Source organism: Erigeron canadensis, chromosome 1, assembly GCF_010389155.1.
Source record: "Erigeron canadensis isolate Cc75 chromosome 1, C_canadensis_v1, whole genome shotgun sequence".
Classification (NCBI taxonomy): domain Eukaryota; kingdom Viridiplantae; phylum Streptophyta; class Magnoliopsida; order Asterales; family Asteraceae; genus Erigeron; species Erigeron canadensis.
This window is the reverse complement of record NC_057761.1, coordinates 47,700,671-47,723,414: the sequence shown is the minus strand read 5'-3', so window position 1 is coordinate 47,723,414 and position 22,744 is coordinate 47,700,671. Positions and strand designations below refer to the sequence as shown.

General features: G+C 33.7%; 3 protein-coding genes across 6 annotated transcripts; 1 reads left to right on the top strand and 2 right to left on the bottom strand.

Annotated features, from left to right (window-relative positions):
• The first annotated feature begins 258 nt into the window (after nucleotides 1-258).
• On the top strand, nucleotides 259-5,719 carry LOC122584953 (sucrose synthase 7-like). Its single transcript, XM_043757078.1, has 15 exons — nucleotides 259-442; nucleotides 578-710; nucleotides 1,041-1,195; nucleotides 1,466-1,658; nucleotides 1,864-1,982; nucleotides 2,073-2,289; nucleotides 2,515-2,610; nucleotides 2,698-2,871; nucleotides 3,252-3,368; nucleotides 3,463-3,629; nucleotides 3,742-3,966; nucleotides 4,038-4,604; nucleotides 4,850-4,988; nucleotides 5,266-5,417; nucleotides 5,507-5,719. The coding sequence occupies exons 1-15, from the start codon at nucleotides 366-368 to the stop codon at nucleotides 5,628-5,630; spliced, it is 2,655 nt and encodes an 884-aa protein (XP_043613013.1). The 5' UTR covers nucleotides 259-365; the 3' UTR covers nucleotides 5,631-5,719.
• Nucleotides 5,720-5,834: 115 nt separating this feature from the next.
• On the bottom strand, nucleotides 5,835-9,906 carry LOC122585041 (E3 ubiquitin-protein ligase MBR1-like). 2 transcript variants are annotated; one of them, XM_043757173.1, is made up of 6 exons: nucleotides 9,809-9,906; nucleotides 7,731-8,430; nucleotides 7,605-7,655; nucleotides 6,984-7,073; nucleotides 6,698-6,862; nucleotides 5,835-6,093 (listed from the first exon to the last, which is right to left on the bottom strand). In XM_043757173.1, exons 2-6 carry the CDS (start codon nucleotides 8,403-8,405, stop codon nucleotides 5,965-5,967), a joined length of 1,110 nt encoding a protein of 369 aa, XP_043613108.1. In that variant the 5' UTR covers nucleotides 8,406-8,430; nucleotides 9,809-9,906; the 3' UTR covers nucleotides 5,835-5,964. The 2 variants fall into 2 exon arrangements, with proteins under 2 accessions (XP_043613108.1, XP_043613174.1); XM_043757239.1 differs by lacking the exon at nucleotides 9,809-9,906 and adding an exon at nucleotides 9,366-9,381.
• A 2,721-nt stretch (nucleotides 9,907-12,627) lies between these two features.
• On the bottom strand, nucleotides 12,628-20,639 carry LOC122578104 (squamosa promoter-binding-like protein 7). Of its 3 annotated transcripts, XM_043749995.1 has the most exons (11): nucleotides 20,235-20,312; nucleotides 19,843-20,154; nucleotides 17,454-17,608; nucleotides 16,691-16,905; nucleotides 16,525-16,599; nucleotides 15,954-16,061; nucleotides 15,688-15,805; nucleotides 14,984-15,119; nucleotides 14,547-14,706; nucleotides 13,550-14,074; nucleotides 12,628-13,069 (listed from the first exon to the last, which is right to left on the bottom strand). In XM_043749995.1, the coding sequence occupies exons 1-11, from the start codon at nucleotides 20,246-20,248 to the stop codon at nucleotides 12,809-12,811; spliced, it is 2,079 nt and encodes a 692-aa protein (XP_043605930.1). In that variant the 5' UTR covers nucleotides 20,249-20,312; the 3' UTR covers nucleotides 12,628-12,808. The 3 variants fall into 3 exon arrangements, with proteins under 3 accessions (XP_043605930.1, XP_043605923.1, XP_043605938.1); XM_043749988.1 differs by having other exon boundaries at nucleotides 19,843-20,639; XM_043750003.1 differs by lacking the exon at nucleotides 12,628-13,069 and having other exon boundaries at nucleotides 13,900-14,074; nucleotides 14,542-14,706; nucleotides 19,843-20,639.
• Between the last annotated feature and the right edge of the window lie 2,105 nt (nucleotides 20,640-22,744).

Sequence of the window (22,744 nt, the reverse complement as noted above, 5' to 3'; positions counted from 1 at the left end):
AATACTTTTCTTCCTGACATGAGTAGAATTGAAACACATTGATAAAGAACCAAGATTTGATCATGTACCAAATCACATATTCTTTTCCTTTGCACAAGTCAAATGTTTGTTTTTGGCCCACACATTGAACCAAAGAATGTTCTTTCTCTGCCCACAAAACCATCTTTCCTCTTGCCTTCAAAGTCTTTTACTGCTATACAACTTCCCTATAAAAACAAAATTTTCAGCCAATGGTCATAATAATATATAAAAGTTGGTCTTGTTAGCTTTCGACAACAAAGACATCATCCCGAAACAATAAGATCAACGTGAATTGAAAGGCTTGTCATTAATTGTCACGATATATTTGCATTTTGTTATATTTCATGGATTTGGGAGTAGCAAAGAATTTGGATGATGCGTTGAAGCAAAGCCGGTACCATGCAAAAAGATGCTTTGATCGGTATGCACATTCTAACATATTGAAGTGTCAAATAAGTTTTTTAAAGAAAAGAATGCAAAGTGCAACAAATAAATATTCATAATGCATGTTGTCTTGTATAAAAATAAGAATGCTTATTATTTCTTGTCTCTAAAGGTTTACATCACGTGGGAAAAGAGTGGCAAAACCCCAGGAATTGATTAACATAATTGAAAACCACATTGATGACAAGCTTGAAAAGGCCAAGATTTTGGATGGTTCACTAGGACAAATCCTGAGTGAAACACAGGTAATATATATATATATATATATATATATATATATATATATATATATATATATATATGTATTAATATAACTAAATAAAATGTGATCAACATTTTTTGACTGATTAATACGTTTAGACATGATTGATTATGAGAATTGGAATGAGCTCATTTTAATACATCGAGATCAGAAAATATTACGAATATTTTAAGTATCTATATTAAGAAGTCAAATGAGCATCTTATTTGTGTAGATATGGACCACTTAAGTTCATTCTATTTAGCTCATGCTAAGAAATAGCAACATACTTTAATGAAATTAATAAAGGGTTCCGTTTGTGATGAAAATGCAGGAGATAGTGATAATTCCACCATATGTTGTATTAGGGGTGAGGGTGAGTCCTGGACGATGGGCTTACCTAAAGGTCAATGCTGATGATATCACCGTTCAATCGCTTACTCCTGCACAATATTTGAAGTTTAAGGAATCCATCTATGATAATGAATGGTGCGTCGTGTTTTTGCTTTATGAGTCATTTTTAAAATAAAAAAAAAAAAAAACAAGTATACCGCCATTTATTATATGTAACATAAGGCTTGTGACTTGATTATCAGAATACAACGTTAAAACTTGATGTTAATTATCTTATCGGTTCGCTAGATGTTGGAATGAAGAATATTATTTAGTTTGTTTAATCCATTTGGAGAATATATTTCATTTGAACCTCGTGTACAAGCCTACTATCACTTACAAACTAAAAGAACAATGAATGAGCAGGGCAAAGGATGAAAACGCCCTTGAAGTAGATTTTGAAGCATTTGATTTTGGTACACCTCGGCTAACCCTCTCTTCATCAATCGGCAATGGCCTCAACTACATTTCAAAGTTCACCACTTCAAGACTCGGTGGTGATCTAGAGAATGCAAAGCCATTGCTCGACCACCTACTAGCTCTAAATCATCATGGAGAGGTATAGAATTATAGTTAAGTTGCACTATACAATTCTTTGACGCATACATAGACATTATTACAAGTAATGTCACATTTGTAATTAAAAATCACTGCCTTCTAACTTCTACATTTTAACTACTGAAGTCTGCACAATTCTAAGTTTCTGATATACTAAATTGATTAAATTGTTCTAGTAAACAGTTGTTGTTTTTTTCCGGTTGCAGAACCTTATGATCAATGAAACAATAGATACAGTTTCCAAGCTCCAAAAAGCATTGATTGTTGCTGATGTTTACTTATCTGCACACCCAAAAGACGAGCAATTTCATACCTTTGAGCCCAAGTAATCCCTAACCAGAATCTCCATTACATTATATGAAATCACCAACTGACTTGACTTGTGATGACAAATGTCTTTTATGTATAATATTAGGCTTAAAGAATGGGGATTTGAAAAAGGTTGGGGAGATACTGCTCAAAGAGTCAAGGAGACAATGAAGATGCTTTCAGAGATTCTTCAAGCTCCAGATCCGATTAACATGGAATCATTCTTTAGCAGACTTCCGGTTATATTCAACATTGTGATCTTTTCCATTCATGGCTACTTTGGACAATCAGATGTTCTCGGATTGCCTGATACCGGAGGCCAGGTGACTAATATTTATGGTCAAATGCAGACTTGATCAACTTCAAAAGTTGCAATAAATTATCATTTTTTCCCCTAAAATATACGATATTTTCATCTTAAGTAACATATCATAAAAGTATAAAAGTGAAAAAACAAATTTGAGTTATATTTTGTAACGAAACTGAGTCAGTTTTCGTTTCACTAAAGGCTCGATTTGACCTTAAAAGTCAACTTACTTCTTGCGCAGGTGGTCTACATTCTTGATCAAGTGAAAGCATTAGAAGAAGAGATATTACTAAGAATAAAGCAGCAAGGATTGAATGCAAAGCCTAGGATTCTAGTGGTACGCTTCCGGGGTGCATTAATTAGTTGGTAATTCAACGGCTTGCGATACTTAAATATATTCCAATGAATATACATCGATATGCAGGTGAGTCGACTCATTCCTGACGCACAAGGAACAAAGTGTAATGAGGAGTTGGAACCAATCTTGAACACCATGCATTCTCATATTCTCCGGGTTCCTTTTAGAACATCGAAAAGCATTGTTCGTCAATGGGTCTCACGGTTTGATATCTACCCCTACCTTGAAACATTCGTACAGGCAAGTCTCAAGCACTATCAAGTTATAAAAATTTCAAAACAACACATAGTTATTATCTTAACACAACTACAAGGTTCAAACGATATCTGACACCGGATTTTGTTCTCATTGGTATTCACATAGAGGTGTTAGATTTGACTAAAATGGTGAACTTGGGTTCTAGTCTATCTTTAGCGGGCCAGGCGGGTGAAATAAAATATATTTTGGGGAAAACGGGTCAAAAGTTGTGTAAGGTGCAATTGTAATGCACAACACTCAATTTACTTATAAAACATTCAAGATTCTGGACATAAAGTGCTTCAAGTCAGTTCGAATTGTATAAATGTTACCCGTTTTGACTTATTAGCAGTTTTGACTCTAAATCTTCATGTGTCTCTTAGGACGCATCTTCTAGAGTACTGGAGGTAATGGAGTGTAAACCAGATCTTATACTCGGAAACTACACAGATGGGAATATTGCAGCATCTCTTATGGCCAAAAAGTTTGGAGTAACACAGGTTCTTATAAATCCGCACTTATGGTATCATGATTTGATCAAATGCTCCAAATCACTGGTTTTGGTAAATATTTTACGAGTACTTCTTATTGCAGGGGACGATTGCACACGCGTTGGAGAAGACTAAGTATGAAGATTCGGATGTTAACTGGAAAAAATTTGAAAAAAAATATCATTTCTCGTGCCAATTCACCGCAGATTTGATCTCAATGAATGCTGCTGATTTCATAATCACAAGCACATATCAAGAAATTGCAGGAAGGTTAGACGTTGAACAAAAACTGTTCCGACTGTTTATCTTGGACAAAAACTGCTCTGAGTCTCCGACCCATACAAAAGTTACATGTCTTGACTTGTTTTTGTTGTTTGTGTAGTAATCAAAGGTCGGGTCAATATGAGACCCATGCAGCTTTTACCATGCCTGGACTATGGAGAGTTGTCTCGGGAATTAATGTGTTTGATCCAAAGTTCAACATAGCTGCACCTGGAGCAGAACAATCAGTTTATTTCCCTTATACAGAGAAAGATAAACGATTACATTCGTTTCATCCAGCAATCAACGAATTACTTTTCAACGAACAAGACAACCACGAGCATATGTAAGTTATCAAGTTACACCGATCTACTGATTAATCATTGGGGATATAATACATTTTTGTTTGCCGAATAGGGGATATCTGGCGGACAAAAGCAAACCAATAATATTCTCGATGGCAAGGCTTGATACAGTTAAGAATATTACTGGATTGACAGAGTGGTTCGGAAAGAACAAACGGCTCAGAAGTCTTGTAAACTTGGTAGTAGTTGCAGGCTTCTTTGATCCATCGAAGTCCAAAGATCGAGAAGAGATGGCTGAAATAAAAAAGATGCACGAATTGGTCGAGAAATATAAACTTAAGGGTCAATTCAGATGGATAGCAGCTCAAAACGATAGGACTCGCAATGGAGAACTGTATCGTTGTATTGCTGACACAAAGGGGGCTTTTGTGCAGCCAGCATTATATGAAGCTTTTGGATTGACTGTTATCGAAGCCATGAACTGTGGGCTGCCAACTTTTGCAACAAACCAAGGAGGACCTGCAGAGATCATAGTTGACGGGGTTTCAGGGTTTCATATTGATCCCAACAATGGAGATGAATCAAGCAACAAAATTGCTGATTTCTTCACAAAATGCAAAGCTGATAGTGAATACTGGGATCAGGTATCTCAAGGTGGACTTCAACGTATTTACGAGTGGTAAGTTTTAGCATCTTGCACCATATCTTCAAGTTTGAGTGTTCTGCGGATTTAAACTAAAAACAAAGATGGAAATCAACATTCCAATAACTAGTATTATAAAAGCTCTAGAACTGATCTGAATACTTGATCCTTGTCTGGTCGATCTGGTTGCAGCTCAATTCTTTCGTTTGTCGGTGTTTGCGCATTATAGACGCTCCTACCTGCGATCATGTTCCACTTACGCTAACAACGCTTTTTTTCAGCTACACATGGAAGATATATGCTAACAAAGCATTGAACATGGGCTCAATGTATGGCTTTTGGAAGCAACTGAACAAAGAAACTAAGCAAGCAAAGCAACGATATATCGACATTTTGTATAACTTACAGTTCAAAAACTTGGTAAGTTATTTCCAATGCTTCGTGTTATGTTCCTATATGGCAGCCATACGCAATAACTCACCGTAAGTCGATAATAGAATGAAAAGTTAAGAATCCAGGTTATAATAACCCTTCCATATAAGAAGTTTGGACACATTTTAAGCCATTTGTAGGCACGGAAAACTTAACATCAACTTTTTTAGAACTCAGAGATAATCATGCTAGTCTACGTCTATTGCTTTAGGATCGAGGTGTTGTAAAATACCTATATCTTAACACTATTCATCACTTGATACAGGCAAAGGCCATAGAAATCCCTGATGTTGCAACACCCAGTGCAAACATCAAGCCATCACCTGTAAAACCTCGAGATCAGGTGCAAAAGGGGAAACCAAGAGAAACAGCTCCACCACAGATGGCGTTAACCGCGCCTGGTAAACTGATACCAAGGTACGTATGAGATTATTCAAATTCTTGCTTCAATTGGTATTTAACATCTAAGTTTTTAAGATGAATCAATGGTTCTTGTTTTTAAGCAGGGAGCCAAGCTTTGGGTCAAGGAGACTAAGTTCAGTGACCAGTGCAGGAAAACCATTGCTTGTTTTTGTCTCTGTATTGATAGTTGTCTATGCATCAAAGAATTTGTATAACTATTTCAATTAGGGAATTATAGTCTACCACTGGTGATGTAAGTATGATAATGCTGTGGTAACCATAAGTGTTCATAAATAAAAAGCAAGATTTTAATGTAATTATTGTTTTATAGATGAAGAGATAGAAGAAAAGTAACAAACAAAAAGAAATGAAAATTAGTTAAAAGACTAGGTGACAACTTACAAACTTAATACCAAGCGAATTATTCAACTCTGATACAAAGCTAAGAAGCCTGGTTTTATTAGTCCTTTGAAACCATGTAGTTATGTACAATTAACAAAGAAAGAAAAGATTTGTACAGAGAAATCAAGCACCCACCTTATATATATATTTATTAAGAGTTTTATGGTTTTACCGACGCCTTGCAAATGGGACACCAGTTCTTTAACCGCAACCACTGATTAATACACAGAGCATGGTAACCGTGATCACATCCTACCCTTCCTATTTCATCACCTGATATAAACTCTTCCTGAAAAGACACACAATGATTAGCTTATAGATAGGTGAATGTTGTTGACCAATGAAATCATGATGGGATCCCTCTAAACGATACATTTGTATATTCATATATCCAGTGATCATGACTCCCGGGGATAATGGGTGAAAAAAGCCAACTGTTATCCAAATACATGTTTATTTTACTGGAAACTTGCAAATACCATATATATAGGGGTTGTATTATAGCATGAAAGATTATGAGAAGTCAAAGATGACATCTGAGATGATGTAAGTAGAGGTTAAAATTTAGACAGGTCGAACAGTTTGGATAACGCGTCAATATGGGTAATCATTTAGTGAGGAATATAACAGGTGGAAAAGACCAATGAACAATTTTGATATAAGTTTCTTACTTTATGATATATGCCCTAAACATGATTACAAAGATGATCTAACTTAAAACATAATCAATTTTTTGGATAAAGCAATACATGACTTTGGATGTCTTTTAACCCAGTTGGCGATTGACCCATTTCACCCATTAGAGTTAAAGCCTAACCCAAGTCTTAAATCATTTACAAGTATTTGGGTGAAAAGTGCCAACTCTTGATCTGAAATAAAAGACACTTGACTACCTGACATATACTGCACTTTGTGTCATCCAAGCACCGATCATCTCTCATTCTGCATTCCATCATACACAATGGTTTGTATATGCTAATTCTAACACATTTTGATAACTCCTCTTCAGATACTGCTGTGCTCACAATGCCCATTTCCTCCTCTAATGCTAATAGTTCCTATAAGCAAAAGCATTCGGTATACATTTAAAGATACTGAATTGACAACAAAAGGGGTAAATATGGACTATTTGTTGGAGCAAAGGAAGTATATTATAAGGAGACAAAAAGAGCAGCAAACCTCATAGGACATGTTATCAATGTCTAGTCTCATGTCCCTATGTTGATCAAATAAGTTTAAGCCACCTAGAAATGGATTTCCCATAATTTGCTGCAGATGAACAAATATGAATTAGTCATTAGAGAAGGAAATTTCAAACCGCTTATGTCTAAATGGACCGAATTTGAATCATATGTGATATCAACGGGGCAAAAAGGGTAAAGTTGCTATAACAAAATATAACTGAACTGAAAACAGGTCAATATTTATAAAACCTCAAAGTAAAATAGGTTAGTGTAACAATAATATTTTTTAGAAAGTCAGCTAAACAAATCCACAAGAATTCCACACATATCGACAATACGTCCACCATGGGACTTAAACCCACAAGCTACAGGTTGATGGGTCATCATACATGCCACAAGAGCCAACGCTCAAGGGCACTGTAACAACAATATGAGTATTAATTTAGTTTGTGAATCGATCTGACCCGACCCACACCTGACCCGCTTCAAACAGTACTAAACATTCACCTACACTTGTTTGGCCCGTTCCTCAATCGGCTTGACACACCCATTTTACCACATAATATATATTGGCAAGTTGGACTAAAATTATTTTTCTTTTTTAAAAACAGCTTACCTCATATGTTAATCCCTCTTCTTGATCAATCCTCTCAAGTGCTAGTAGCATCTGCAAAACAATACACAACCATTATCCACAGTTCATTTTCACAAAAATATAACCTCCAACGATATAACTCATTACATTTGCAATGGTATCCACATTATCCATCGTCTCCCGAGAAGACTGAACTGGAGACTCATTTCCATGTTGACTGACAGACCTCCGAGTCCTTACAGATGAAACACCACTTCCTCTGCAAGCATTCCAGCTTCTTGAGTGTCTAGAACCGGAAATCGAACTTCTAAAGGAGGATAGGGACCCGCTCTCCCCGTCTAATAATCTCTGACTGATCCTATTACCTCTTGCAGATGAGCTTGTTTCACCTTCATTTGTCTTCTTTTTGACTGTGTCTTCCTTCCTTCCACGATCAAACGAGCCCGATTGACCATCTCGGTTTGCAAGACCATGCACCTTCCTTACCCTCGATGGCCCCGCTTCAACTGCCCTGCCAACCGGCTCCATATTGAGTACACCCTTGTTTGACTTGGTATCTCTGGATTTTGACTTAAGTTTGACTTGACTTCTTTCTGAACTATTAGAGTCATGCTTTTTCGTATGGATGTTTGAAGAACCAGAAGAAGGCCTTAAATAATTAAAAGCATGTTGTGCATGGTTAAGTCTGCCACTGCATCCAATTCTATTGCACAATTGAATAGGTTCTTCTCTAGAGCCAACATTATCACGTGTAGCAGAAGTTGATCCCTTTGTAGGACTAGAACTCAGGCCAACAACTCGTTTACGAGAATATATATCCATATTAATGATCTGCAACTTTCGTTATCTGTCACAAAACTTTATTTCTTAAAAATGAAAACAGAACATTTGGAATGCAAACTAATAAAAACCACAAAAGAAACAAGATGCTCACAGTTTCAAATAGATTAAATAGCGAAAATTAATTTTAAGAATCAGCTTTCATTAACAAGTTCTAAATGAGTCATAAAAGCGGTGTAGGTGTAGATAAAAGGAGGGGCCATGTGGGCAATGGTTCAAAAAGTGCATTCTCGTTAAAAAGGCTGGTTTTTAAGTATAATTCAAGTAGATTCAGGTTAGGTGACTCAAATAACATACATACTCCCAGTTTTTAAGGTTTTAACAAATAATAAATGAGCTAAATATGACTATAATGATAAGTTAAACCAGTAGATACAATCATGTAGGAGGTTGTATGCATTTAAAATACAATTTGGCCAACTTTCATCCCGATTAGCCCTTCAATATCCATTTTTGCTATACACCCCATTTGAGACTAAAACGAACCCAACTTGTCCCATGTAAACTGATCGAAATTGACACCTCTAGGCTTTAGTACATAATGATATTGAAAGTCTATATATGCATTTAGCCAATAAGTAATTTTGATAATAATGAAATGGTACTTTATGTTGTGACAATCGTACCTGAATATGTACCAAAATCTAATCTAATCTAATAAACATCGTTTTCCTAATAATAGTGAATATAAACAAAGTATGTGAATAATTATCTTGATTTAATAAACGAACTCCATCAAATTTTTTGTGGTCCACCATCCAACATGCAATCAACATTGGACAGAGAGACCTACCTTAAACATAACTATCCATAATTATCTATTTACATATACATAATACATATATCCTATTATTATAAACATATTTGTACTAAAACAATAACAAAGAGGATGATGACACGTCATAGTTTTTAAAAACGTGTGCTACCATGTTCATCACTTACAGAGGATGTCTCTTTCTCGATCACACCACAAGGCCGTCTCCGCGGACATGACAATCCCCGGACCTCAATCACTTATATATTTATATGTATGTTATGTATGTATGTATGTATTTGATACACGTGGCACCTTGTCGTTTTTTTTCCTTATTTGTGTTACAAATTTGGCAATAAAGAAAAAAAAAACAAGTAACACATAAAATTTACAGTCACCAAAAAGGTTAAACAAATGAATCAGTAAAAGCCCAAACATGATAATAATAATAATATAATTAAAAAGAATTACATAAAGAATACTAAAAATAAAGTATTAAAAAATCAGCTCACCAAACAAACAAACACAAAGATAGATAGAATAATTCCTATGACGATGATGATAGATAGATATTTAATAATAATAATAATAATAAATATAAAAAAAAAAATGAAAAAGGGTGAGGACTTACCGAGTTTTAATCAGATATGTTAAAAGCGAAAGATAGACGGCTATACAGAAAGAAAGCAGATATGATGATGATGATGATGATGATGATGATACGTGTAGGCGATGAAAGCGTAATCAATCTATATATAGAATATATATATGGATATAGATAGGTAGATATGTAGATATATATTTATTCTGTATATATATAAAAATGAATGGAAAAGAGTGGTCTGGTGGTGTATATAAAGACGCAAAAGAAAGAGAGAAAGAAAGGCAACGCAAAGCAAAGCAAACAAAAAGTAGCTAAAAAACCGGCCACAGTCGTGCTGAAATGAGCGGGGTTAGTCAAAAGTCACCCCCCGTCTATTTCTGTGGGATTAGTTTTTTAACTCTTTCTTTTTATTTTATTTTATTTTTATCATTATCCTAATACTTACATAAAGTCATTTAGAAGACCATGAAGTAAGTTTAAATGGAAAAATTGTGGGTTTTTTTTTTACAAAACGGAGTTCAAACTCCGGCTGGATTTTTTTGCGGTCTTATTTTGGAAGTCAATTTAAGGTAATTAAAACGATTCTAAGTATATTAAATTAAAATAAATATTTAAGTAAAACAAATAAAACAGTTTCTTTTTACTGAAAATTATCGTGCATCATGAAAATCATAGTATATCAATATCAATATTTATGATTAGTAAATTTTTGTGTATCAATTTATCATAATCTAGTACAGGTTCAACATCTTGTACTATTTGTTTCATATTAATACTTTTTACAATAATCAAAGTAAAACAGCTAATTACATTTATTTTGTAATAACACTCTTCTTTGTATGAGGAGCTGTAGTTGCTGCGAGCTTAAAAAGCACATAGTAATTAAGAAAAGTCCCATTTATTTTTGGGAGTTGGAAATCAAATAAAAGTACATGGGATAAGAATTTGGGTGTGTATGTAACTTGTCTTCAGCTACTATGGTAGGAAAGAAACTTTGTTTTAGTTCATTGCATGTAAGCTTGTCTCAAAATTAAATGAATCGTGTAAATAATCTGTTAAATGCTTATGTGGTGGTCTCTCATTGGGCCACGTATCAGATGTTTGATGGTGTCACGTTAGTACCGGCTGATTTCTTACACAATTTGTTCAGTTTTGAGACAAACTTACATACAATGAACAAGAACAAAGTTTCGTTCCTACAGTAGTAGCCGAAGACAAGTTACACACACCCAAATTCTTTTCCCATACCATTTGTTTGGTGTCAATTTTCGTTTTTAATTGAGACATTCACGTCTCATTTGTATGCTTCTGCTCATACATTTCTTATTTTACAACTAAACCAAACCAAACTAAGCAAGCTGCATCAGATAAAGTTTGATATAATATATTCATATGGTTATAACGTCTTAAAATTAAAAGATAAGATTAAATAAAAAAAATAGTACTTTTCATTATAGCTCAATGGTTGAGCATCGGTTTTCCATGTTGGAGGTTTCGAGTTCGAGATATGGAAAAGATATTAAAAGGAATTTCACTCATTCTGTGAAGCAGGTTTGAGTCCTGCAGAGACTTTATTTGTGAAATTCTTTGAAACGTCCTTCCCATGTCTCAATTCTAATCATAGGATACGTACTGATGCTATATGTATCCCGTTTTTAAATGTGTAATAATATTCTTTTTCCTTTTTCTTTTTTTTTTTGGTTTGCAAACTTGAAGATGGTTAACAGTTACCATTTACAAAGACCCTTGAATATCCACTAGAGTGATTGTATCCATCCAAAGATGCTTTAAGGAGGTGTTTTACATAAAAGCATGGATTTGCTTTGGTTCATGTGATAGTGCGGGTCTAAAATAAACAAAAATTTGTTTATATAGATATTGTGTAATGGATTAAGGGGGTTGCCAGATTCTCCTTCATCGTGTGGGAACACCGCTGTGGACGATGAGGGGAGGAAAAGTGAGGGAAAATTTACCACAGAGGGTAGAGTGGGGGTCGTCACATTTTCGATTATTGGAGCAAATTAACGGCTAGATTCTTTTTTTATATATATAAAATTGCAAGTGGTGAGTGGGGGAATGGATGAACAAAATAGTGTGAGGCAAAAAAAAAAAAAAAGCTCTAACGCCCTAATGGGTAAGTGTTGAGATAGAAATTATGTGGAGGGTAAAGATATTTGTAAAATTGAAGATGAAATGTGGATTTTTAAAAATTTATAAAGATATGATGTGTTAGATGATGTGACCATAAAGGCACAATTATCGTTGTAAAGGGTATAAATTAATTCATTCTTATATATTTAAAATTTGGAATATTCCGAGCGACTTTTTAAGGGGTGCCCTGATCGTGTTAAGTATATCACAAAGTTAACATCCATATTGTGGTTTTGATTGTGGTTGGAAGTTTTGTTTATATACCATTATATCACGAACTGGAGCTTTATTAGGACTTTTCATTGATTATATTATATATTTGTTGACACATATTGAGCCTGCTTTATCCATACACAGGCATCCAGTAACCAAACTACAAATTTTGAGTTTGCTTTATACTATAATTTACAGGAATCATCTCAAAGAATAATTGAAACGCACATACTCTTAATTTTATCGATCATTCTAATACTGCGAGGCCAAAAGCCCTTTGCTCCCATTTAGAGGTTTCATGCACATCGTGTTCATGTTGTGCATAACATCATGTATTGGATTGCTGATTCAGTTTAGGTCGAATACTTTCCCAAGTTCCATTTGGACCAAACCCATCAACATAACTCAAAGAACGAAATTGCCAACCCTTCCGTGTCGTTCAAACAAAGTAAATGTCTATATGAAAATGGTGCCAAAAGGACTTCCCGAGGGATGATAATTGCAAATTAGGCAATTATTTACAATTCAAAGAAACAATTAGATCTTTTCAACAAAGAATACAAGCAAAAATATTTTCGCTAACTCATTCTATGGTTAATCTAGCATACAACAGTTAATTTACAAACTAGCCCTTCAACGGGTACAAGATTTATAAATGAAAGACTATTTATCATCAAACAAACACCTATGAATAGTTACGGCAATTGCAGTAGCCTTTTGAGGGTGCAAAACAACTGCGCAAATACCAAAACATATTGTAACCAAAGCAATGGTTAAGATGAGAGGACGGGGGGTAAATAATCTACTGGTATTATAATAAGTAAATGTACGATTTGAGGGTTTCTCCAGTTGTTCCTTGTAGGGTGTCACACTCATAACACAATCGGCATTTAGGAGCGCAACTTTTTCACTTTTTTGCATATCCTGCAAGTTTTAAAGCATGGTACATTCAGTTTGAAGGAGTAAAAGATTCTGCAGGTGAAACAGACCGTTGAAAATAGTGATTTACAAGGTTTTCTCTGTTAAACTTTAATTATGAGTTTAACCACTAAATAAACAGAAAATTAATGAGTAAAAAAAACAATTTTGTAAGAAATAATAAGAGACGTTATCTTAATTTAGTTCATGTTTAAGAAATGTGTAGTAACAAGAAAACAATTAGTTTCATTGTAGCTGACACGAAACTGGTTAATTATTGGTCCCCAAAATAATCAGGTGATCAGAAAAAAATCCATTTATCCAACCATTAACTTGATAACTGAAACTTTAAAAATTAATAATCAGGCACTCGATTTCAAAGCATTGCAAACACCCCAGTTATATCCTTTCATTTTTAAGGAAGATAGGAAGGGGGCAAAGGAATTCTCTTGGGTGCAAATAAGATTAAACACGTGATTCCTTTACCTGATTAACGATTGAAATGAAAGGACGCAGCTGCTCTTTGTAGCTTACATCATCGTCTTTTGCCAAATTATCTGTCGGATGAAACCCCAGGTTTACTTTTTTCTCCAAACGCTGATTAAGAACCTTTGTAGCATGATTCACAGTCCCCTGAAGCAATGTCCCATCAAAACCACCGCTTTTGATCATTCTCATCTTCAAGCAGTGTAATACTCTCTTCAAAACCGTGGTCGACTCATAGTCAATCAGAAAATTAATTACCAAATTGAATCTATGTAGTTGTGATGACATAATATCACACTCTGTGTTTTCTATAATAGGCTGTTTGAGTAACCATGCCATATCTACGAGCAATTCAGAAAACTTGTTAACAGCAACTTCACAAGAACTAGTTGTAGATGTAGACTCTGCATCACGAGAATGAAAAGTTGAATAATATTTCATCTGCATTCTTTTAATCTCCGAACATACTTCTTCGTCTGCAACGAGAATTGGAACGAAATTGGACAGACCGGATTCGTTTTCAACCTTCAAAAGAAACGCCGGGGCAATTATAAACCATAAGATGTCACAATCACCAAACTAGATGCGACAAAATGGACCAAAAAGGATTTATGCTGAAACAGGTTATTTTCTTAGTGGTTAAAAGCAAATTAATTTGTTTTATGTTTTGGAAAAAAATGTCATTAATCCATTAACTATGATAAAATAATAGCCAGAATCTCGAACAAGGGACCTAGAAGGTAGGATGCATTAAAAAATAGGTTGTTGACGACTTACAGCTCATTTGACCTTTTTGAGACAAACAAAAAATAACCACGTTAATATATAAAGGTAGAAATTGCCACTTCTAATTAAAACTTCATAACTAGCTCATGACAGTTTGAAGAAGATCAAACATTTGACAATTTCAGGAAAGATGCTTATATAAATCTACAAGTAGCAAAAAGAACTTCCAATATCTTGATGCATATAGATACAGAAAAACAACGAACCAAACCTCAATAAACCCGGGGCCAAAAACATCCAATTCAGTGTGGGGAACACATATATTCAGAAACTGCTGATTGATGCTATTCGTCGAGGCCTCATTTTTTTTGCTCGATGGTACAACACTCACATTGTTTGTCATATACTGGCCAGCAAAGGATACTAGAAACCTGCATTTAATTGAATAACCATCATTTAATACAGATTGGAGAAAATGGAGTAATACAATTTAAAAGTTTCCGTTAATAACAGCTTTTGTAAAAAAGCTTGATGATCCTCGGATCCAATGTTTTCCATATCTCAGTGCCCAAATGAAAGATGACATGTAAATAATAAGATAGAAATATTACTCAAATAAACTAAGCATTTGATTGGTATGCTATTCATTTGAAACACATTATGGCAAAATCGATCTTTTCAGTCAAGGGTATTACAAAATGAATGTACCTGAGTCTTGGCTGAAGCAAATTACTTCCACATGCCAAAAACTCTATGGGTTTGCCGGCTTCAAAGAACGTAGGCTGAACATAATGAAGCTTTGGAGACTTCTCCCCTGCTTTAACTTTTATCACGGACCTTCCACCTGCGCCCGTCAACCGTTTAATGCACATAAACACAGCATGATACAATATTGCAGTCACTCTTTTAATAGTACTTGATGATATATTTAAGATTGTGTTGGCATATTTATGGATTCAGTAATATCCATCCTAATATGATAAAGATGTTATATATTCTGATGACAAAGTGTTGGTGATAACTAGAAGAAAAGCTGTGTTTCAACTATATCTTTCCTTTATCTCATTCTCTTTTTCCTAGTTACATTTTATGTTTAGTCTAGAGACATAATATTATAATTCTCAATGCAGATATAAGATAGCATGATAATTACTAATTTATGGAGTCACTAGTCAGGTTTTCATATCATCATTACTTGTTTTAAATCCTCAAGATGGCACAAATTAATCCACAAGTTTTTTTTTTATCAATAATGAGACTAACAAGTCCATATTAGACATAGGTATTAATATTATATACTTACTAATTTGCAATTTAACCTTGAAGGTCACGGAAGAAGTGCCCATTTGGTCAACAAAACAAATTGAAAATAGTACTTATGATGTAATAGGAAGACATTGAAGTGAACAAACCTTTCATGACACTGAAGATCATGCTGTTTAAATTAACAAAAAATGTATCACGTCCAGAAAGCAAGCTTCTTGGTGATGCAAGTAGGTCATGTATACATACAACTGGATCTTCACTCAACTGTTCAAGAATTTACCTTATTTCAGATAATATCTATGTAGTTGTATTACGTGCGTAAATGCCTATAAGGGTAAAACTTGAATATCGAACAGACATATAACATTAGTCTGATAAATAAAAAACCATAATTCAAAGAAAAAGACGTCACCTTCACCCACATAAACCTTGGCATTGCGATAAATATAGTCAAGATTGTACATCCAGGACGAATGTATCCTTCCAATTCAACTGGCATGGTGGCCAACCACTGAAATATCTGTAAACCACGTACTCATGTCACTCACCTGGTAGATATACAGCTATTTAAAATCTCTATAACCGAGGTGGCAATTCAAACCCTTTTACATATGAATGGGTTAATTCAAGTTCCGATTTATCTCTAGTGTTAAAGGGGAACGGCTCAAATGGTTCAAATGGATTGAAGGTTGCACAGCTTTTTTTTAATGCATTAAACATTTTAAATAAAGTTCATTCCAAATATTAGATTATTATTATTGAAATAATACAACTTGGCAAACATACTTGGCACACGGACTATCTATAGAAAGAATAAATATGTTGGACAGAAAGTGCTTTGGATAAACCCACCCAGACGTTTACAAAGAAATTACCGAATTTGACCCAGACACAGTGTTGACCCATTACCAAACCCGCCCCACCCATTTTTGCCACCTCTACTTCAAATGCTAGTAAATATTACGGAGTGATAATAATAGTACTTGATGTCGGAGTCTACGTGGAAACTCTGCCGGATTCCAATCATAAAGCTTAAATGATATCCGACCAGTTTGGCACTGCAATAAAATTTATATGAATGCGCACGTAAGTGGTAACATTCAAACAACTAAAAGGTATGACAAACCTACAGTTTATAAAACCATATACCATAGAGGAAAAACCATTCTTATCATCGCAAAAAGATGGAGAATTTGTCCCCTTTTCTTTCTCTTCATCAGTTTGAGTTTCGCCAGATACAGCCAAAGATGCAATGCTATCACTCTGAATATTTTGGGAATGAATGGAGCTCAGTATAGATGTATGCCCTTCGGTTGCTAAGAATGGCTTCTCTCCTGCTAATTCACTACTTGTGGATTTGGTACCTAAAACATGAAATTAGTTTTGGGATCGAAAACAATGATCCATATAAAATCCAAATGAAAACATGAAATTGGAGACTTTTTTTTACCCCTTCAATAACCAGTTTTGTTGCAACTAGTATGGAAACTTAACATCTAAAAACTGATTTATCTGATCACATATATCAGAAGCAAAGCATCAATCAACTCAAACATTGGAAACCTACATATGGTGAACCAATTCAAGAATGCAACTACAAATACTCCCAAAGGATGCATATTAAATTACTCCAACATTTAATCATCAAAACTACAATTTCCTTTTTCACGATCTCATCCTTTGACATTTACCAAAGGGCCTTTGGCCTAATGGTAATCAAGATACACCATTAACCAAGGGGTAGTTGATCCAAATCCCATTGGGGACGAATGTATGAATAATTGCATTTCAAAAAAGAAAGAAAAAAAAAACTAGTTTTCACTGTTTGTTTCTCTCATTGAAGATAGGAAGGAATACCATCTTACAAGTTACACCATGGACAAAAAGAAATATTAGTTGAGGTTATTGGCACCTTTTTTAGCTTCATCATAACCATCATCATAATCTACTGATTGAACTCCAGATCCTTTGGATTCTGAAGATTTTCTTCTACGTCGGTTATTATGGCGTTCTAATTTTCTTCTGCAACTACGTTTACCCTCATCAAAATCTGACAGCACATGAAACCTACAACATCGTGACTTTGTCAGCATATTAAAATAAGAAAGATAAATGCAAATCAGTTGATATAATTTATCCTCTCATTGCTCTATGATTCACTTGTAGCATAAAATTTACCAAAAATCTAATTTCCATATTCAATACCGGTTCTAAAGAACCGACAATCAAGAGAAATTCTAATGACACGTGCATTATTATATAACACTAAAAAATTGCAAAATAAAAATGCTATGATGTAATGGAATGCTAGTGTTAGATTTTGCAACATACCTAGATAGATCCATGTGATTTTACAAATTTGCGCTTTGTTGCTCATGTTGTAATACATTAATCAGCTCTCGAAATTAACTTAAAAATTTGTGGTGCTTTAATATGAGCGCCAAAATTTGGCCAGATAAGTGAGATTTTGAGATACCAAATCAGTCTCCATCTTCTTTTGTTCTTTTCTGTGATTTCAATTTTAATGTATGAACATCCTACAAAAATTTGGTATCTCCGTTGCACAAATATGTAAGTGAGTCAATGATTTTTTTTTCACAAGTGGCACTAGCGTTTAAGAGATCATAGCTAAGCAATTGCAGAAACCTATGAATAAATTACTCGTTAGAGTAAGTTTCCTCTAACAAGTATGTCATCATGAGCTTAAACACAGCAGTTGGTGAAATCCACTCTAAAATAAAGCCATTATCATAGCCTAATCTTTAACTTATCCAATGTGCAGCTTACGTCATTGTAGCCCTAATTGTTCAGGTTTACATTACTTTTGTCTGTCATTGATTAACTGTAAACAAACGAATACGCACTCAGCATCCCCCTAACATGAAACTATAAGAGCTAAAAAGATTGTGGAGCTTCTTTTCTTTATATGAAGTTAGTACTTATCATTTTTCAGTGGTACTCGGCTATCTTTATTTAACCCATAAATGTCTAATACTTTAATTGGCTCTATGAAAACAACAAGAAAATTAGCAATATTTAAATAACAGGTCCATTAACAGACTTATATACTTTGCAGGCTTTCTATTATTGGTCAATACCATATTTGTTCAGACTTCAAACAACAAATCCCTATTTCCCAAAACTAAAGGAAAGTATTTACGTATCCTAGACAACAGAACCCATATATCATGGTATTGAGGATAAGATTAATCATTGATGTGAACCTTGACATACAACAACTTACTATGCTACATAGATTGACCTGTTTTTGTCATCAATTTTCAGCTGTGTCCAATCATATAATAAAACCAAAAGTCGAGTTAGCTCTAATGAGACAGCAAAGAAAAAAGCTTCCCGTATTCGCACACCGGCAAATTCATTTAGAAGACGTATAAAAACTATATATCCATCGACCATCCATAATCTTCTATTATACCTTAAGTCCTTAACACTACATGAGTTAGCTCTCATGAATCTAATTATCGTCCACTGATATAGTTATACAGTACCCTTCTTAGTCAAGGCATCCCTATTTCCCAAAACTTAGAAAACATATGAACATACTGTACAGAACGAATCCCTTTTAATATATGGTACCGAGGATCAGTATTAAGATCATTATTTATCTTTCCTTCACTAAACTCAACTCAATGTTACAACTATTTGTGGGAGTGAACAGGGATCAGTAAATCTTAAAAGGTATACTAAGGTAAAACCTTAGATCTGAACACTTTTAAACTACAGTATTTCAATCCTATAATTACTTAAGGTTAGATAAATCTTATACGGATAGTCCAGAATGACATTCATATTTATTGGAAACGAAAACAAAAGCAAAAAACAGATATCATTATATACATGTGAGACCAAAATCTACTAGTGACAAACATTGGGTAATAAAACTGTTGGTTGGCAGAAAGGGGTGGAACCCGTTTGTTTTGGTGGGAAAAATCATTGCCAAATAACTACCATGAATGCTATTGAGGTTAGCTCCTATATGTGTGCACTCCACACCGCCTAACCTGTAGTAGACAAATCCCTTCGATCTACAGTAAATCCGAATTAACAAATCGATTAACAAAACTAAAATCAGACACAAGATTAAATTTTTCTTGTCTACCAACAAGAAAAACAAAAACTACGTTTTCATTTCCTTATTCATCCACTAATTACCTTACTAAAACACCTAGTACCAATTAACATTATTACCTAAACCCTAAACTAAAAGATGCTAACGAATTACACGATAGATACGAATTAAAAAATAAATAAATAAATAAAAGGAAAAAAAATCGACTTACTTGCCACATTGTTGGCAATATCTTTTATTAGTACCATCAAGAAAGACACAAGAAGCAGTAGCACATGTAAGACAAACCCTATGTCTTTTATGATAACCTTTCAGCTCACTTATATCAACTTCACAACCCGGAACCTGACATCTCGAACCCGACCCATTCGTAGCCGTTCGTTTCTTCTTTTTCGCAACCGCTTGTCGTTCCTCTTCCTCTGCAGCTAACTGTGCATCAAGTTCAGGACAAGCACAAGGTATCCGACCCGCTAAGAAATTCGAACACGCGATTCTCGGATCCCTTTTCCTAACCCTACCAACACTATTATTATTATTATTATCAATATCATTATCATCATCATTATTAATGTTGTTGTCGTTGTTATTAGTATAATCAGTTACCGGAAAATGATCATCTTCAACTGGAATAAGGTCCTCCTGAAAAGTAGGAATAATGACCGGCGAGTGAGCGGTGTTTTCCGACGGTAAAGGTAATTGATCTTCGAAATTGAAATCGAGAAACTGAGACCAGTCCCAAATTGAAGTTGACGGATCCTCGATTGAGTTCATCATATTCAACGGCGGAGGCGGCGGTGGTGGTGGTTGGGATTGTGATTCCAGTGGTGGTGGTGATGGTGATTGTGATTCCGGTGGAGGAGTATGATGCATAATTATGTGTTGATTGGAATATTATAATTTGGGGGGGGGAAATGAAACCCTAATTATTTGGTGGGGGTTGGTGGTGGTGGGAGGTGGTTGGTGAATTAGTGGAGAAGAAATGGGAGGTGAAAATAACTGATTAACAACTGCTGGTGATGTTTGTTTGCTTGTTTGTTTTTACGACTATTCAAATAAGCTAAGGGTCAGTGGGTGGTGGGCCATTCTACTTCTGGAAGTACTATTATTATTATTTAATAACTAGTGTCGTGTAATGCAAAGGTGTACACGATAATGATGGTAATAGATGACAGGTTATAACAGTGTGGTTATTAAGTTAAAATACTTCATCTAAAAGATAGTGTAGTTATTTAAGAGTTAAATTTATATAATATAAATTAAGTTCATTAAAAATATTATAACTATTTCAAATTAATGTTTTATAAACAATAAGTAAATAAAAAAGGTAAATTGGTTTATAACAATTTAGTTATAAAAAATGGAAAACCCTAGGACCTCTTTTTTTAGTCATTAAAAGTTAGGTGTAATAAGTGGTTGGATGTATAATTTGTAAAAGTATTTAACCAACCAATGTCATTTTGAGTCCCTTGATGGTGTATAAAAAAAGTTAAAATGAGACGACCTTATCCATATCATGACGGAGTAAAGAGACTGTTCTTAGTAACTATCTAAAATAAGAAAATACATTCAGCCATACAAGACATGACGATTGAACACTTGATATCTATATCTATATCCAAAGGATATTATTATATATTATTTGTAAATCAATAGCCTGGTGATTATAAAATTTTATTCGAAAAGTGATAATAGGTCAATTTTGAGAATATATATATTTTTTAGTACATATGTTCATATAATAATGATAAAATATCAGAAATGTATACAATGAGAATAAAAATTATATTATACACATTCTTATTTAGCAATAACGTACTACCATAATGGTCTTGTATTGGTAAATTTTGATATTGATATACCTATGTAATATCATGTTCCAATGAAGTTGATGCTTTTAAAAGTTGATACTAAAACTAGTTTATGAAATTTGATTACTTAAATACTCTTGATCTAGTTGTTCTAGTTTTGTTTGAAACATATGGGGTGTAAGATAACAATTATAAAAAATCAGTGAAAAAGGTTTTTACTGACATAAAAATATCTTTTTCACCTCTTACCCTTTAAAGAGGCTCACATCTCACATACATTCAAGTATATTTTTGAAGACTTGCATCACCAACCACTCCTCACCACACTAGCAATAAACCATTCCCCACCCAATTTCTACTCGGGGTGATTTTTGTTTTTGTTTTCTATATTTATGTTTTTTTAACGATATCTCTCCTTTTCATGTCGAATACCATAAGTAGCAATTTCATTTTTTGTGAAATCACTAACATGCTTTTAGAAATCGGTTTTTAAAGTTCCAAAATGTTGGTAATAAGGTTTGGGAAGAACCAGATAAACTTCTAAATAACAATTTTGCAATAAAGTAGTTTTTATCCTATATACTAGATTATTGTCTCGCGTAATACGCGAGAATATATAATTAACTAATGATATTATCGTTTTATAATATCGTAAATTGACAAATATTAATAGATTAATTAGTATGATGATGTAAAAGATGTAAGTTAGTACTTACAAAAATGACTTAATCTACAGATAAACAAAGTTTCATCGAAGACTATTATATTTATAATCAAAGTTAAGATAAAAACATAAAATTTCATGATTTTATGTTAATATAAACAATTAGTAAACTTAAAATTAATGTATCAAGTGATAATTGAAAATTCAAAATAACCAAATTTGTTTAGCTGAAAATAAATAAGAACTAAATATAGATTCTTCTTCTTTTTGAGTCATGTAACTAATTAGTCATTTTTACAATATTTTATATAGTTGAATTCTTATATAAATACACACATAAAGAAAAGTTAACAAAATCAAAATAATCTTATAAATATCAAAGCATCATAGCAAAATCTAACCATTACACTTACATCAAATATTTAATGATTACCGTTCAGGCGAGCTTGTAGATACCATATTTTGTGAACAGATAAATATCATCTTCTTAAAAAGTACTAAATGTATATTAATTTCCCAATTAGAATTACATATATGTTTCCCCTATAATTAAGATTATAGTTTTAAAATTTATTTTCTTAATATTTAAGCCTCAAAAGTCTACTATTTGTTTTTATAGTTAATTTTTATAGAATTTTTAA

Coding starts and splice junctions, on each gene's coding strand:
- LOC122584953 (XM_043757078.1), top strand. CDS start 366: ATGGATTTGGGAGTAGCAAAGAATTTGGATGATGCGTTGAAGCAAAGC. Junction 711..1,040: donor AAATCCTGAGTGAAACACAG/GTAATATATATA, acceptor ATGAAAATGCAG/GAGATAGTGATAATTCCACC. Junction 3,967..4,037: donor CAAGACAACCACGAGCATAT/GTAAGTTATCAA, acceptor TTTGCCGAATAG/GGGATATCTGGCGGACAAAA.
- LOC122585041 (XM_043757173.1), bottom strand. CDS start 8,405: ATGGATATATATTCTCGTAAACGAGTTGTTGGCCTGAGTTCTAGTCCT. Junction 7,656..7,730: donor ATGTGGATACCATTGCAAAT/GTAATGAGTTAT, acceptor ATTGTTTTGCAG/ATGCTACTAGCACTTGAGAG. Junction 6,863..6,983: donor TTGATAACATGTCCTATGAG/GTTTGCTGCTCT, acceptor TTTTGCTTATAG/GAACTATTAGCATTAGAGGA.
- LOC122578104 (XM_043749988.1), bottom strand. CDS start 20,501: ATGCATCATACTCCTCCACCGGAATCACAATCACCATCACCACCACCA. Junction 16,906..17,453: donor TTATGATGAAGCTAAAAAAG/GTGCCAATAACC, acceptor TTCATGTTTTAG/GTACCAAATCCACAAGTAGT. Junction 16,062..16,524: donor CACGTAGACTCCGACATCAA/GTACTATTATTA, acceptor CGTGGTTTACAG/ATATTTCAGTGGTTGGCCAC.